This window comes from Lonchura striata, chromosome Z (assembly GCF_046129695.1).
Source record: "Lonchura striata isolate bLonStr1 chromosome Z, bLonStr1.mat, whole genome shotgun sequence".
In the NCBI taxonomy this organism is placed as follows: Eukaryota; Metazoa; Chordata; class Aves; order Passeriformes; family Estrildidae; genus Lonchura; species Lonchura striata.
In genome coordinates, this window is record NC_134642.1 from 29206585 (window position 1) to 29221027 (window position 14443).

At 34.1% G+C, this 14443-nt stretch overlaps 1 protein-coding gene across 6 annotated transcripts in view; it reads right to left on the bottom strand.

The window, feature by feature from the left end:
• The window catches only part of KIF2A (kinesin family member 2A), a 54544-nt gene that overhangs the window by 18935 nt on the left and 21166 nt on the right, over positions 1-14443 (bottom strand). For 4 of the 6 annotated variants that reach the window (XM_021534361.2, XM_021534358.2, XM_021534356.2 and 1 more), the window contains exons 2-9: positions 13641-13735; positions 12298-12417; positions 11836-11890; positions 9755-9877; positions 9113-9213; positions 6641-6736; positions 5797-5851; positions 2676-2838 (exon numbers count right to left, since the gene is read on the bottom strand). In XM_021534361.2, the coding sequence (XP_021390036.1) occupies positions 2676-2838; positions 5797-5851; positions 6641-6736; positions 9113-9213; positions 9755-9877; positions 11836-11890; positions 12298-12417; positions 13641-13735 (808 nt within the window). The remainder of the gene's footprint in view (positions 1-2675; positions 2839-5796; positions 5852-6640; positions 6737-9112; positions 9214-9754; positions 9878-11835; positions 11891-12297; positions 12418-13640; positions 13736-14443) is intronic. The other 2 variants (XM_021534362.2, XM_021534359.2) reach the window with 1 other exon arrangement.

Genomic DNA, 14443 nt, shown 5'->3' on the forward strand with positions numbered 1-14443 from the left:
ATTACCTGAAGTATCATTTATTTTTTCATATAATTAATTTTATTTTAAGATACACACTATTGTTCCTACTTCAGCTGCTTATACCATTTTTTCATTATAAACTCCAAAAGCAAAGGGTAAATTAATGGAGGATTACATATGGAGATGAATCTCTGCAAAATTCTTTCTAAACTTTTTCCAGTTGTTTATACATAAATAACCTAGTAGTGACCAATAAAGAAAAAAAAATAATTACAGAAACACTGAGATGCTACAACCTTCTTATATTTTGTTTTCAAACACAGATCACTTACAAAAATAATATGGGCAAGACTGAGCCAATTCAGCAGCAACCCAGGGTTATGTAAAGAATCTAGATCTAGCTGAATCATGAATTTTCATCAATACACCAAATGATTCCTGAACAGCCTTAGTCTTTCTTTCTTTGTTTTTTCTAAGTATATGTCTTCTGTTGTCTCAACAGGGTATTCCCATATTTTGATGTTTGTTCTTTCTATATATAAAAATTGAAAAGACTTCACAAAGTCTATCCACCTTAGAAGCACACTCAATTACTTCTGTTTGACTGAATTTGAAACTGTTTACTTTGCTGATTTATTAAAAAGGGACTTAAATGCATCTATTTTCAAGTAAGAAAAAATACAAATATATCTTAAAATGTATTCATAAAGGATTACACAACTGCGAATGAGACTACTGTAAAAGAGCCCAACCTTACTTTTACTAGAACTTTTATTTGCAATCTTAGTGTTTCAGAAACCTGAACTGGCTCTCCTTTAAAACTTATATGGCATATCCATTCCAACTAGTGAGTGTTTTTTAATAGTAACAAAGATTTGCAACTCTGTGTTGTGGTTTGTGGATTAAAAATACTTAAAATACAGGTTAAGCAAAATAATAACAGTAGCAATAATGGTAACAATAATGGTAGTAGAAGTAATAATAACAGAGTAGTACTTTTCTACCTTGGACTGAACATTTTTTCAGCATAGATATACAATAAATTTAGCATATTGGAGAAAAATGGAGCATCTTGATACAGTATTTTTTCCTTCAGTATGACGCTGAGGCCCTGATGAGAGCACATGACACCTATCTTGCTCTTATTTCTGTTATTATAGAAGACCTTAAAACAGATTGCCCTTCAAGTAATGATCATTATTGTGCCATATGAAGGAGAAGGAGAAAGAGTAGAGATCTACTGTTTCAGTTTGAATACAATAATCAATTCTTGTTTTGCCATTAATGTATTACATAACTAACAAAAATTCTGAAAAAACTAAGTACAAAAACACAACAACATTGTATACCAAAACCACCTCTCACATTAAATACCATGTTCACACAGATAAATAAAGGAAGGAGGGAAATTAGAAGAGTGGATTATCAAGCAAGATAATTACTTCATGCATCATCAACCAACTGGCTCTCCCACAGCTCTTCAGTATCAAGGAAAGGAAAGATGCTACCAGCAGACAACCAGCAAAGACAGAAATCTCTAAGGACACAGCTTTGTTGTTTACAACTCATTTGTTAGTATTAGTTTTATAAGATTTTCCTTTCACCCACTTCTCTAACAAGCATAAAATAGAAGTTTTTATTTCACAATCTTTTAAGAGTTCTTTTGCTATCCACTATGAATCAGGGCATGATCCTAACTTTGACTTCCTAGTTGTGGATTAAAACCAAGAAATAGGATATTTCTCTGTCAATACTTTTTAAGACTATGGGAAGCACTTCCCAAGCATAAGAAAAATTCTATCTTCACCAAACTCCTTTTAATATCAACATTTCCTGCAAAAAGTTTCATAGTTATTTAGATGCATACTAAGATTCTGATCAATATTATGTCAGTGACTAACCTTGCCCACTACTGTATGTATTTCATTTAGTGACTTGTTCAAGGGAAATAGCTACTTCTAAACATCCTTTTAAAAATGCTGTGTGAATTATTCTGTACCAACAGTGGAACTGAAACAGAGGAGCAAAGAACAAAATGGAGATCCAAATATCTTTGGTCTAAGAGAGGATATGTGTCTTTGTTGCTGTTTGTTTTTAAATTAGAAAGATTTGGCATTTTCAGCAAGATAACTTAACTCTATACACTTCCACATTACATCAGCCAGATTGCTTCACTCTTTTCTCACCCTGTACTGATTTGTCTCTTAATTATATCTTAATTTATATATCTCTTAATTTTTGTCTCATATTTATCTCTTAATTATCTTATATTCAGATGGCAAGCTCTTTAGTGCATGGGGTCTCCTTTTTCACCAGTTTTCCTGATGACCAAAAGCCATGACTCAGGTTTCTCAGGTGCTGCACACACACTAATAAGACAATAACCTAGAAGCAAATGGAGAACTGATTACGTAGCTCAAGTAATCAGAAGCTGAGGAGGCAGGCAATACTTGCTAGAGCCTGGAATGCAGCAGGGCTTGGAGGAGGACTGGGAGTAGGAATGAGGTCAACAGAGGTGGAAATTACATTGCAGGTGAAAAATTAGGCATAAAGAGTTAAAACAGAAGTAAACAGGTAAAAGAATGGAGGTAGCCATATACCATCTGGTCACACAGAGAATAGGAATAAAGTCTAAAACCAATGTAAGTGTAACAGTTACTAGTATGGAAAAAACATGAGAAAAAGATTCACCAAAAAAAAGCATATACACATACCTGTAAACCATTTCATTAGGAGCCGTGTCATCAAAGGCATAATCAAAACGAAAAGTTTGGTTTTCTAGGTACCTTGTTAAATCCACCTTTTGTTTTGGTTCATGTACCATCACAACATCTTTACTAGGAATTGTTATTACATCAAGGTCTTTCATTAAAGTTTCTATAAAATAAGTGAAATATATATTTAACTAACAACACATCATTATTTTTTACATTTTCCCATTGTTTACACTCTCATAACATCTCAGATAACACAGCTCCTCCAAGTAACAACACTGCAATGGATTTGGGCTTCTGATGCCTAGATAGTAATCTACTAAGCAAGAGGTTTCATTTTGGAAGTCTAGTCATCCTATCCTACAATTGCTAGAAATTAAAGAGAGGTAAAAAGCTCTTTAGACTAAAGACTATGATCATTAATTACAGCACTATTACTTTAACTTGTTATGCCTTCTAAAACACTTTTCTTGGACTTGAGTTCTTATTCCTCAGTGATTATATAGTCTACAGCTCACTGCCATATCCTTTGAGTTTTTATAAATATCTTTTCTAGTGGAGAAAGCAGATGGTAGTACTACACTGCATAGACTGTCAAACTGGAAAACACAAAGAAATTAACCTCCTTAGGATAATACATTTTATTTTAAAATTTTATCTTTGTATTTTCTTTAAATTTTGCTTTCATTCCTCAGAGACTTTTTCCTTTGTGCACTCCTCCTGGAACCTACAGTACATATTTTTAATATATAATTTCTCTAAAATAAAATCCTTTCTAAAGATTATTTCAGCAGAAGAAGCTGAAAATTATAATGATCCTTCCTGTCACTGTGATTTCAACAGTGAGAACCTAGATTATAATTACTGGACAGCACTGCAATTTACTGCTTATTGTTGTATGGTATATGAGTCAGCAAAACGGAGAACCCAGTGATCCATAATATGCACAAAAACAAAGACCATTTGTGTATATAGTCAGGATTCACTAATGTGTCTTACTTGTATTTCTATGTAAAATTTCTTAAGGCATGCAGTTCAATAATTTGATGTGACTTTATATAACCAGATAGAAACCTTTTCATGAATTAACATCCTCATCAAACAGTACAATGGTTACCACTGCATTACACACCAATGGAAATGCACATTCCAGTCAATGTACAATGAATTTTTCAACTGCACTGCAATAAAATGAAATGCAATTATTCTGCAGCAATCACAGATAAAAAGTAAGGAACAGTGACAAAAAGATATGTATGATGGACAATTCTTTGCAGTAAAAACCTTTTAGCTTAACCAGTCAGAAGAGGATTTTTCTTAAAAATTTGTTTGGAGTAAGACATTTACTTCCTCCTATCTATTTGGTATGAGAATCTACATTCTTTGCTGATGAAAATTAGGAATAATGTCTCTGAAACTCATCACACATTTCACAATTATAAATACACGTCACTGAACTAAAATCTCAAAGTGTCACTCTGAACACCTACTTCCTGTGAAGCAAATCCACAGAACAATTGATGCTGAGAATACCTAATGCTTTTGGCGACAATTCTGCACTTTTTAGATGACAAAACAGATTAATTTTATTTTTTCTAACTATAATATTACAGTCTAGCATCTTTAATTATTTTATACTTTTCTATGATTTTATGAGACTGTTTCTAGGTTATCATCCCCTTCATAGATTATTTAGTTAGCATCTTTTTTACTCCTGTTTATTCTTAAAAATGCAAAACAGCTTTAAGTGTCAAGCTCATTTTTACTTAGACATTCATATTTCTACAAACTCCTCAGATCTACTTTTTTAATAGTTCCCAACCACTAATACCAAAGATATGCAACTTCCACAAAATCGAATCATACTTCTGAATTCCAATTCATGTTCCATAACGACTTGTTTTCATTTATTGTGATTTCATTTTGTCCACCTCCAGCACAGGTAGAAAGTCACATTTTTCCCAACAGTAAAAGTAAAAATGAAAAGAAAAAATAGAATTTCAGCAATGTGAAAGGGACAAATAAGACAAAACCTAACTATATACTGGTATTAACGTATGTATGGGAAAGGGAACATATTTTCTTTTGGGTATGCCTCAGATAATCCTCAATGTGTACTTCTGACAGTACAAAAACAATAAATGGCATCCCATGTTAGTGTCAGAGTGATGTTCTTTTGAGTCCCTTCAGCTGAACAGAATATAAGAGAAAGAGAAGGAAAGGAACATCTTGCAGCACTGGAGTCAGACAGGCTGCAATCCAGTAGGCATTTGTGTTCCTAAATTCCCACTGAAAGTAAAAGAGCTTCTTAGGAACTTAAAATTTCTATTTAACTAGAATTGAAAGCTGAACAGTTTTTTGTTGTTTGATTTTGGGTGGTTTTTTTTTTTTTTTTTTTTGAATACACTCTAGTCTGATGAGCAGGCAGTAAGAAAAATAGTTCAAACACTCATCACATAAAATAAAATAGACATTAAGGAGTTCTTTCAGTACCTAACATTGTTTTAGTGGCATATGGAGTAACTTTACCAGCCCTGAGCAACAATGCCAGGGTGTACAAGTCTTCTGTTTGCCTGCAGTCCACTAGCCCTGTGAGGATGTCTTGTACAAGTTCAGGCATCAACCATGTCATAAGATACTTCCTTGATGCCTGATTCAAGATAAATTGGAATATATATAAAATATATATAAAAGTATATATATAAAAACATATATGAAAGTTTTCACTGTGTGACTCTCTGCTCAGGAGATCAGTTGAAGGATACTTCAAAATAAGTGATCCTTGAAGCATACTTCAAAGTAAGTGATCCTAATATAATGTAAGAATAGTGAAGAGATTACAGCAGAATTAATTTCCAGATCAACTAAATACATCCTAGATGACCTTAGGAAAAAACTACACTCTGTGCCTCAGCTCCTAATACATAAAACTGTGGCAGGTAAACTACTTTTCTCCCCAGGTTATGACAAGTCTATGAATTTTCTAGGTTAATCACACATATTGTCTAATATAAGAGCTTCACCTTTGATAAGTACTTCTAGAGCTGTTTAACACAAATAATGTTACTATCAGAAGCAGCTTTTGAGATAAACAAATTAACAAAATCTTCAACAATCATACCTTTTTTATTGAGTGGTCGTTTTCGTACACAAACACAAATCCTGTGCTCATCAATCTGCAAAGGAAAGTCTTTCAGTGACCTATATCCCAATTCCAGTTACAAAATATTTAACTTTATTTGGCTTCTCTTTTCACATTAAATGATTGGTTAATCATTTAAACAAAGAGAAATATTCAAGACAGTGAGTCATCTGAACATGTGAAAACCCCTTGTGCCTGCACAGTAGCCAAAAACCCAAAAGAGAGATTCATACATTAACAGAACTCCCCACAGAGAGTGATCTAATCCAATAGATCAACAGGTACTATTGGACTATGTAAGCAAGTCCAGCTTTAAAAAGGTAAATATGCTATTGACAGGACCCATCACATTCTCTGATTTCCATAGAATTTGAGTCTTGAGTCTTAGAGTCTTGTGGAATCTAAGGATTCCACTGCTCTGACTTGTCTGCAAACTGAAAGACTACATCACCTTCAAAAATCATTATGTTGTAGAGAGTTCTTCAAATAAGTTTCATGGCTTTGTGTGCACTTCCCTTAGTATCCCAGGAAAATTTACCATACAAAGACTGAGTGACTACGTAGTACAAATTGGCATTATTTAATAGTTAAAAAAATACTTAAATAATTTAATAACAGTTTAGTAAAGTAGGACTTCCAAAACCTACTCATTTCAGTATTAACAAATTACTGGAAAAATAAGCCCATGTTATACTAAATACTAAAATATACTAAAATACCTATTTTTTGCATTAACAGACAGAAGTATACACAGACAAAAAGATGAAAACACACAGCAAAAACACAAAAGCATAACACATTTCCATGTTGCCGGCATACTTACAGGATCTGCAGTTGTGAGTGGTCTATAATCCAAACTTCCCCTGAAATCTCTTATCATACACATAATTTCATAATTTGGGTTTGTAGCATCAACATCCTAGGAAAAAGTAAGCAACAGAATTTCTACTATACTTTTTGTTTCCAGAAAAGGCCTTAATTAATTATCTATGAATAAAAGACTCATTAGATGACTTTTTTTTTTTTTCTGGAAAAGACCAGAAGTGTCTCTTTCAAGTTTAATATAAGTTTAATGCCCTTTTCCACTCTGATGTAGCTAATTTACTGACCATAAAGGAAACAATTATATGCTTCCCATGTCATTTTGGTTGTCATATAATAGAAAATACTTATTAATTCAGGACTCATTAATAATCTACTCAAGAAATAGAAATTACTTCTGCCTTTGCCAGCACCTTCACACTGAAGAAACATATAGTCAACACTTCCTTATCTCAGGTATGGCACCCTGACAAATGCACAGATACTCCACTACACAGGTATGACACACACCACACAGGACAGAACAGGAACCCCAGTTGCTCTAAACACAATTCTGCTGGATACAAGCCAGTCAAAGTAGCTTTGTCCTAACTATTAGTCCTGTGTTAATTTACACACTTATTTGGATGCATTGCAAATTCTTCCCAGACCCCCAGCAAAGCAGAAGCAATCCCAAGGATACTCAATAGGCTACATGCAGGCTGTGATGGTTCTGGCTGTGCTAATTTTCTCCATAGAAGAAAATGGTATGCAGCTCTTCTTTGGATTTGTGCTGGAAACAGGGTTGATAATACATGGATGTTTTAGCTACTCCTGAGTAGCACTTACACAGCAAAGTCCTTTTTTGGTCCCCACCCCACCCCACAAGCAAGGCAGTCAACACCACCATGACAGCTGACCCCACAACACAGGCACAGAAGATGACCCATCCTTAAACCTGGAGCAATCAATACCAGAGTGAATGTACATGTAAGAGACCATGCATGGAGCACCAGTAAGCTGAGCCTGAGCCTACCCTGTTTTCTGCAGAACTGATTAAACAACTTCCTGTCACTTCTTCCTGCAAATACCTGTTTTACAACACTTCAGGACATGCTGCTGATGCAAAATATAGCCAGCTCTGGTGCTCAGACCCTATTAAGTTTTGCATTGCTACCTCTACATGATATAAAATTTCTGAATCACAGCTGGCTGTGTACACAGTGTAGGCACCCACTGGGTTGGGGTTACTAAACTGAAAGGGAGCCAGCTCATTCTTTGCACTGGTGACACAGTCAATCCTCACCTAAGAAAAAAACTGTGTCCTAGTGATCAGAAGTTGACTGTACCTTGATGTCATTCACTCTTACTACAGTGAAATAAAAACTGCTGACAGTAAGTCTTCACAAAATGTTTCTTTATAACATTCAGGAAAGAGTATTTATTATCATAGAGGAAGGATTTACCTAATATTATTCAAGCCCTGTTTAAAGATCTTGCACATTATAAGTCAGGACTTGATGAATTATTGCTGCATTTCACAACACCTTCCTCACACAAAAGTTTAAGACTTAGATGCAAAAGAACTGTTCACAAGAGCAACAAAAAGAAAATTTTACAAGTAACACCACTTCGAAGAATTTTAATATATAAAGTCAAAAATGGTCATTCCTCACATATAAAGACATATTAATGTTTTGTGTAAACAGATGTAAATTATAAACCACAAAGTTAACATGGGTGATTTTAGGTCAACTTGGAAACTTCATTAAACCATGGAAAGTAAATTGTATGAATGATTTACTTGATGGTGGTAATTCCCATGTCAGCAGCAGACTGTGTACTATCTCTTTAGAGACTAACACATATGCACACAGCTGCCAACAAGATTAGCTCCTAGCTTTGCTAAAGCTTTTTACACCACTGTGATGGAAAATCATTTAATATTAAGAGATTTTTCTCAAAGGATTAGCCGCTTCATTTGTTTCACACAAGTTTTAACAACTGGTTACCAAGCTGCTTGCATGATGAAATTACAAATCTACAGACTAGTTTAAAGAAAGAAACATTAGAAGTCACTGTTAAAACTTGAGCCTCAGATCTATAAAGCATCAAAGATTATAATGAATAATGTATCATGATGTTGTATTACCTCCTACAGAACAGACCTCTCTAAAAGTCAAAAGGTTGGTTATTGTCAAAAATATATTTTCCCTAAGAAATAGCTATGATCAGTAGTTGTTCTCTAAAGAACATGCAGCAATTGAAAGCAAAGATTTCTTTAGGAATAAAAAGAGGGGAAAAACCATTTAAAATAGTCATGAGAGCAATATCCTACCAAACATCAAAATATTTGTCAAATCTTAATTTGACAAATTTGACATTTAATTTCAAGAGTACCACAAAAATAAAAATTATTAAAGACTGAAAAAAGCATAATTTTGCAGATTTCTCTTGCTGATGCATGATTTCCAGTTGAGCTAAAAATACTAACCTGAGCTCTCTTTTCTCTAAGTTCCTGCTGCTGTAGCCGTCTTTTTTCACGCTTCTCTTGCAATTTTTCAACCTCTTTTACACAGTTAGATTTTCTACGTGCTTAAAGAAAAAGATACAATTTAAAAATACTTTCCATACACTGTAAAGTCAATTAAATTAATGAATCAATACTTAGAATGCATCCACTATCAACTATATTTTCAAGCAAATCTGATTAGTATAGAGTCATTATGGCATTTAAATTTCTAAAATGCATAAAATTTATTAAAAAAATTATATGGGAATGGGACAATAATTACACCAACAAAAATATATGACCTTAAAAAATATTTGGACAGATACATGTGATCTCTTGGTTTGAATTAAAAGTAAGCCCAGACAAATTAAAAAAAATTGGTAAAAAAAAGCTAAACATTACCCCCATGGTTAAAAGAAAACAAAGAAAAAACAAATTCCGAATACAGTACAATTACAACAAAAATTAATATATGTTTAGCCACATCTTTCTGAAAAGCTCCACAAGGAAGCTCACAGACAACTGAGCATGTAGACCATTTGGTCATATGGATAACAACATAATCCAAGAGAATGTACATGTAATCCCCAGAATGAACAAGTCCTTGATACACGGTTTACATACAAGGGGGTCCAAATTCCTTTTTTGCAGCTTGAACTGGAGATATATCTGAAACAGTACCATTCTGTTGAGAGGAGGAAGACTGCTCAGGAAGCTGAGTAGGTCGTGCACGTGCAGAAGCAACCACTGCAAAGGAAAAGCAAAAAGCTCATCTGGATATGGAGGAGTAACCTTTCTACCCATTTCTGAAATTCTTTGTTAAGACAAGGTAAAATGAGGCCCCTTTCTAAACACAACAATTTACTGTGGATGAAGAGGAGCCATACTCACGGAAAGTCTATTAATAAAAACATCTGGTATGCAGACTTTTTTATCTTAAAGCTGTACAATATTAAGTACCAATGCTGCATGTGCATATTTTTAAATCCTGCAGAATTAGTACAACTTACTTATATGCACAGAATGAATCACTTACTTGGAGATACACAGTCCTGAAGCATAAAGTGTTTCAATTTTATTTATATTGTAATCATATCCAAAAAACTAGTAAGAAATTAAGCCCCACCATTTCACATTCTCTAGATTGTACAAAATGTCCCCATCCCATTAAGCCTATGATCACTGGAGGAGCAAAGCAAAAGAAATTAAAGCCACTGAAGTGCAGCACAATCTGTAAATAGAAGACAAAAATCAGTATCTCTAAACTTATGCATTGATTCTGCTAAGAATGTCAGCTTCTGAAGAGGCTGTGATGTCTTTTTCCAGTGAATGCAGTGGGAGTGGTGAGCATACAAGCCTGTATGATAGAGCTGAATGCTTTAAATTGTATTTCAATAGTTGCTTCGATCAGCTCTGCTTCAGCTGGCCCATTTCCTGCACACACGAACAGAGTGTGTCACAAGAGTACTAAAGTGAAGGTATCAGCTTTGATCAGTTGCCAGAGATGAGACTCCAAGTGAAGGCCAGCACACTGTACAGCACAGAAACAACTACAGAAACAGGTTTTGAACAGGACAAGACAAATGCCAGCATTCCACATATCATAGGAGATCTAGCTTATAGTATAAATTGACTCGACAAAATAAGACAGTGTGCTGAGAAAAGCTAAATTATAAGGCCAAAAAGAAAAATATTTAGGCCAACAGTGTACAGTAAGAGGCAAGGCACACATTAAAATAAAAGTTACAGGGTTGTTTCAAACTAAACAGATAATTTACTACAAATAACAAAATGTATGGATACTCAACAACCAGTAAGACATCTCATACGTAAACCAAACTAGATAGGAAAAAAAAGCCCAAAACACTCTTGTATTTTCAATCTGCTTAATATCCCCAGAGCCAAACAGCAGAAGGGCAAAAATGGTCCCTATCAGAAGAGTCTGATCAAGCCTACTTGTTTTCCATGTTTAAACAGATGGACTGGAATCTAGTCTGAAGAAATATTAGTAAATTAATGTTTGGAAGAAGAATCATCATCATCACCATCATCAGTACAAGTGAGTTATGCTGAACGTAGGGGAGAAAATGAAAACAATAAACAGTAACTATTCTTCCACATGTTATAGATGCATTATATCTGTATTCATCCAATACATACTTTTCACCTATTCTATGGTATTTCAGCATTTTTTTTCAGGTTTTTTCACTATTAACTGTAAAGTGACAAAAAGATCCGTAGGACTTAAGTATTCTTATATTCTTATGACTGTTCACACACAGACCCTTACAAAACAACAGGCTGTTAGCAAAAATAATTAAAAATTTGAAAATTTTAAAAATTCAAAGTGCCATACTTAGTGTATATTGAAACATTCAAATAAGCTGAAGACACTTATCTATGAAAAGTCCATGCATGATTTAGCATTGCATAATTAATTATCTTCAAATTTTTGCACCATCAGTTAATTCAGCTTAACTTTTATAATTGTATATTGCTTAAACTTGCATATAAATATTATTTGTATAGTATGAATTCCTAAGTATACATAGGAATAATTTTAGGAATTATATACCACATATTTTACATGTCACAGGCCTATATACCAAAGGAAAAATACAAAACTACTGGAATACTAGATAAACAGGAGGTTAAAATGCTACCATATTTTTTACTTCATTGAAATGGAAAGAGATAACTTTTACCTCTAGCATCTCTGGCAGGAGGGTCATTCTTAGAAGGTAACACAGTTCGTTGACTCTATAAAGAAAGAAGACTCTCTTATTTGATCACCATATTATTGAAAGCATAAACTGCAGCCCCACCTCTGCTTCTTTCCAGTGAATAAAAATAACACAACATCAACAAAAGAGATTTTATTGCTGCCAAATCCCACCAGGAAAAGTGAAGGGGTGAAGGCTGATTGAACTGTTCCAAAATCTTTTCTTTATCCTTTATTATGACATTTAGTTACACAAATATGAGGTCCCAACCCCCTCTCTGCTCTTAAAAAAAAAATTAAATCCTTATTCAACACAGGAAAAAGAACATAACTCTGTTATGAAATAGCACCACACGCACAAAAGTTAAGTTAAAAATTCTAGCATAACATCATGTATAGAGCTACTGTAAAGTTACCAAGAACATATTACATAGATATTACCAACCTTCACAATTTTGTTTAGTTTGGAAGATGCAGCAGGTGGTGGTAGTGTCTCTGGGTTGGGCTCAATATCTTCATCAGGTGCAAGATCTGGGTTAAGTGAAAATATGCTCTCTAAATCAATCTGTGAAAAAGAGTAAAAGACATTAATGACAATTGACATAAATCCTCTCTTTATCTCCTGTTGTTTGACAATAAACAGTAATTATATTTAGTGTTTTTACCCCACAATTTGTTCATGCTAAGATCTGAATAATTTTCTGTTCACTAAAAATAGACTAATCTTTGGTCTTTGTATTATTTGAAAACACATCATTCAATAAAGGGATGAATTAAAAATTACCAATAGATGGTATAATTTTGTAAGGTGATCAAACTAAAAGAGAAGTAGCTATAGGTAATTTGACAATTACTGCAAAATATATACGACATTCTGTAACATAAACAGGAGATCTCAGTTATCTTAACTTTCCCAGACAGTGCAAAAGAAACAAATTGCAAAGGCCCAAAAAAATCAAACCATAGTTGAAACCATGTTAAATTTATCATAGCTTATTTTTTTTTTTCTTTTAAAGTATTACTGGCTGTCATTCAAACTGCTGTAAAATGTAAGGGAAGAGAGGCAGGATCTTAAAAATATGATTTTATAAAAATGCTGATGAGCTTTGGTCTCTATAGACTTCTATTTCTCTTTGCTGAAGCTTTCAAAGACCTCACTGTAGACACTGTATAGATTCTGTGTGTCTTCAGCTGATGAAATCTCCGTGACTTTCTCATAGCTTTTTTATTTTTCCCCGTGTTTTCACAAAAGCAGTAAAATATAAAGTGCAATCATTTCTGATATGCTTCTCCAAACTGCAACTGCTTAAAATGGTTCAAAATTTAAAGGAAGATGTGGTAGGAAAGTGTTACACAAAAAGACACAGTTTCACAACTACAGCAAGGCTGGAAAATTGCTGCCGAGAATAAGTGAATAAGCAAACAAACTGGCAGTTAAATTCCTCAATAATACAAACAAGAAAATTTCTAGTTTAGCTCTCCCACTAGTTTCCAGTCTGAATTGTGTATCATTCTCCCTCTTAAAATTTTGATTTTTCTGCTTGTTGAAACTGGACAACAAAGCCAGCCTCTATAATCTGGTTCAAAATCAACAGATGAAAACAACTGCCTAAACACAGAGCTCAGGAATTCAAATTTACAACAGAAAACAATCTGCTCAGCACTTTCTGCACAAAACAGTCTGTAACCAAAGTTACGATTTATGTCTCATTTTTGTTTCCAGCACAAATTCCAAGTAATATTCACATAGATTACACATTTTTTAAAGTTCTACATAAATAAGCTTACCTCTTTCCCTTTAGTATCCCCATTTTCAATCCATTCAACAGTTACACTTTCATTATCTTCATTTAGGGATGTTACCATAGCTTGGTGAATTCGGCCTAGAAAGCAAACACAAGGTGATACTTTATTAACTGGTGGAAAAAAAATTCCAGAATCTATTTCCATCCCTGCATTTACTCATACAGAGAGAGGTAGGAAGATGATGGTTGAAAAAAATGAGGTGATAAATAGAAGGTGACTGTAGGCCACTCAGTGTGAAGTAGCTCAGACCTGATCCACCAGTGGAGGCTCTAATGGGATAGTCAGCACCCAAGTGAAAAGCACAATGAACAGAAAATTGAGAGGTAAGTAAACAGAGCTACTTAGGAAAACCACATCCTTGAGAACAGGAAACTCCAATACCAGAAGATTCCCACAGGTGCTAAAGCACCTTAGGTGCACTTCACAAAGGCTTGTTTGTCCCCACTTCTAGGCTGATACAACATCAGACATCTCAACACTGAAATTAAGCCCTCTGAAATTGTGTTATGATACTCATTTTTTATAGGCAACAATCAGGGGGTAGTCCAACTAAAGCTGCCTGGAACAACACAAACCATTATTTTAGAAAGAGCTACTTACACAGAACGATGAGCTTGAGTTAAGATGCTTTTGCATTGACTTCTCCAGTGTAAGACCCAAAGGTAATAATGCCCCACAGAGTAAGATAAAACAAGTAAATTTTCAGTAGGAATAAGGATTTTTCTTCTAAAATACACAGTACACTGCATTTTTATGGCCTCTTTCTGGAAGAGCAGGACAAGCAT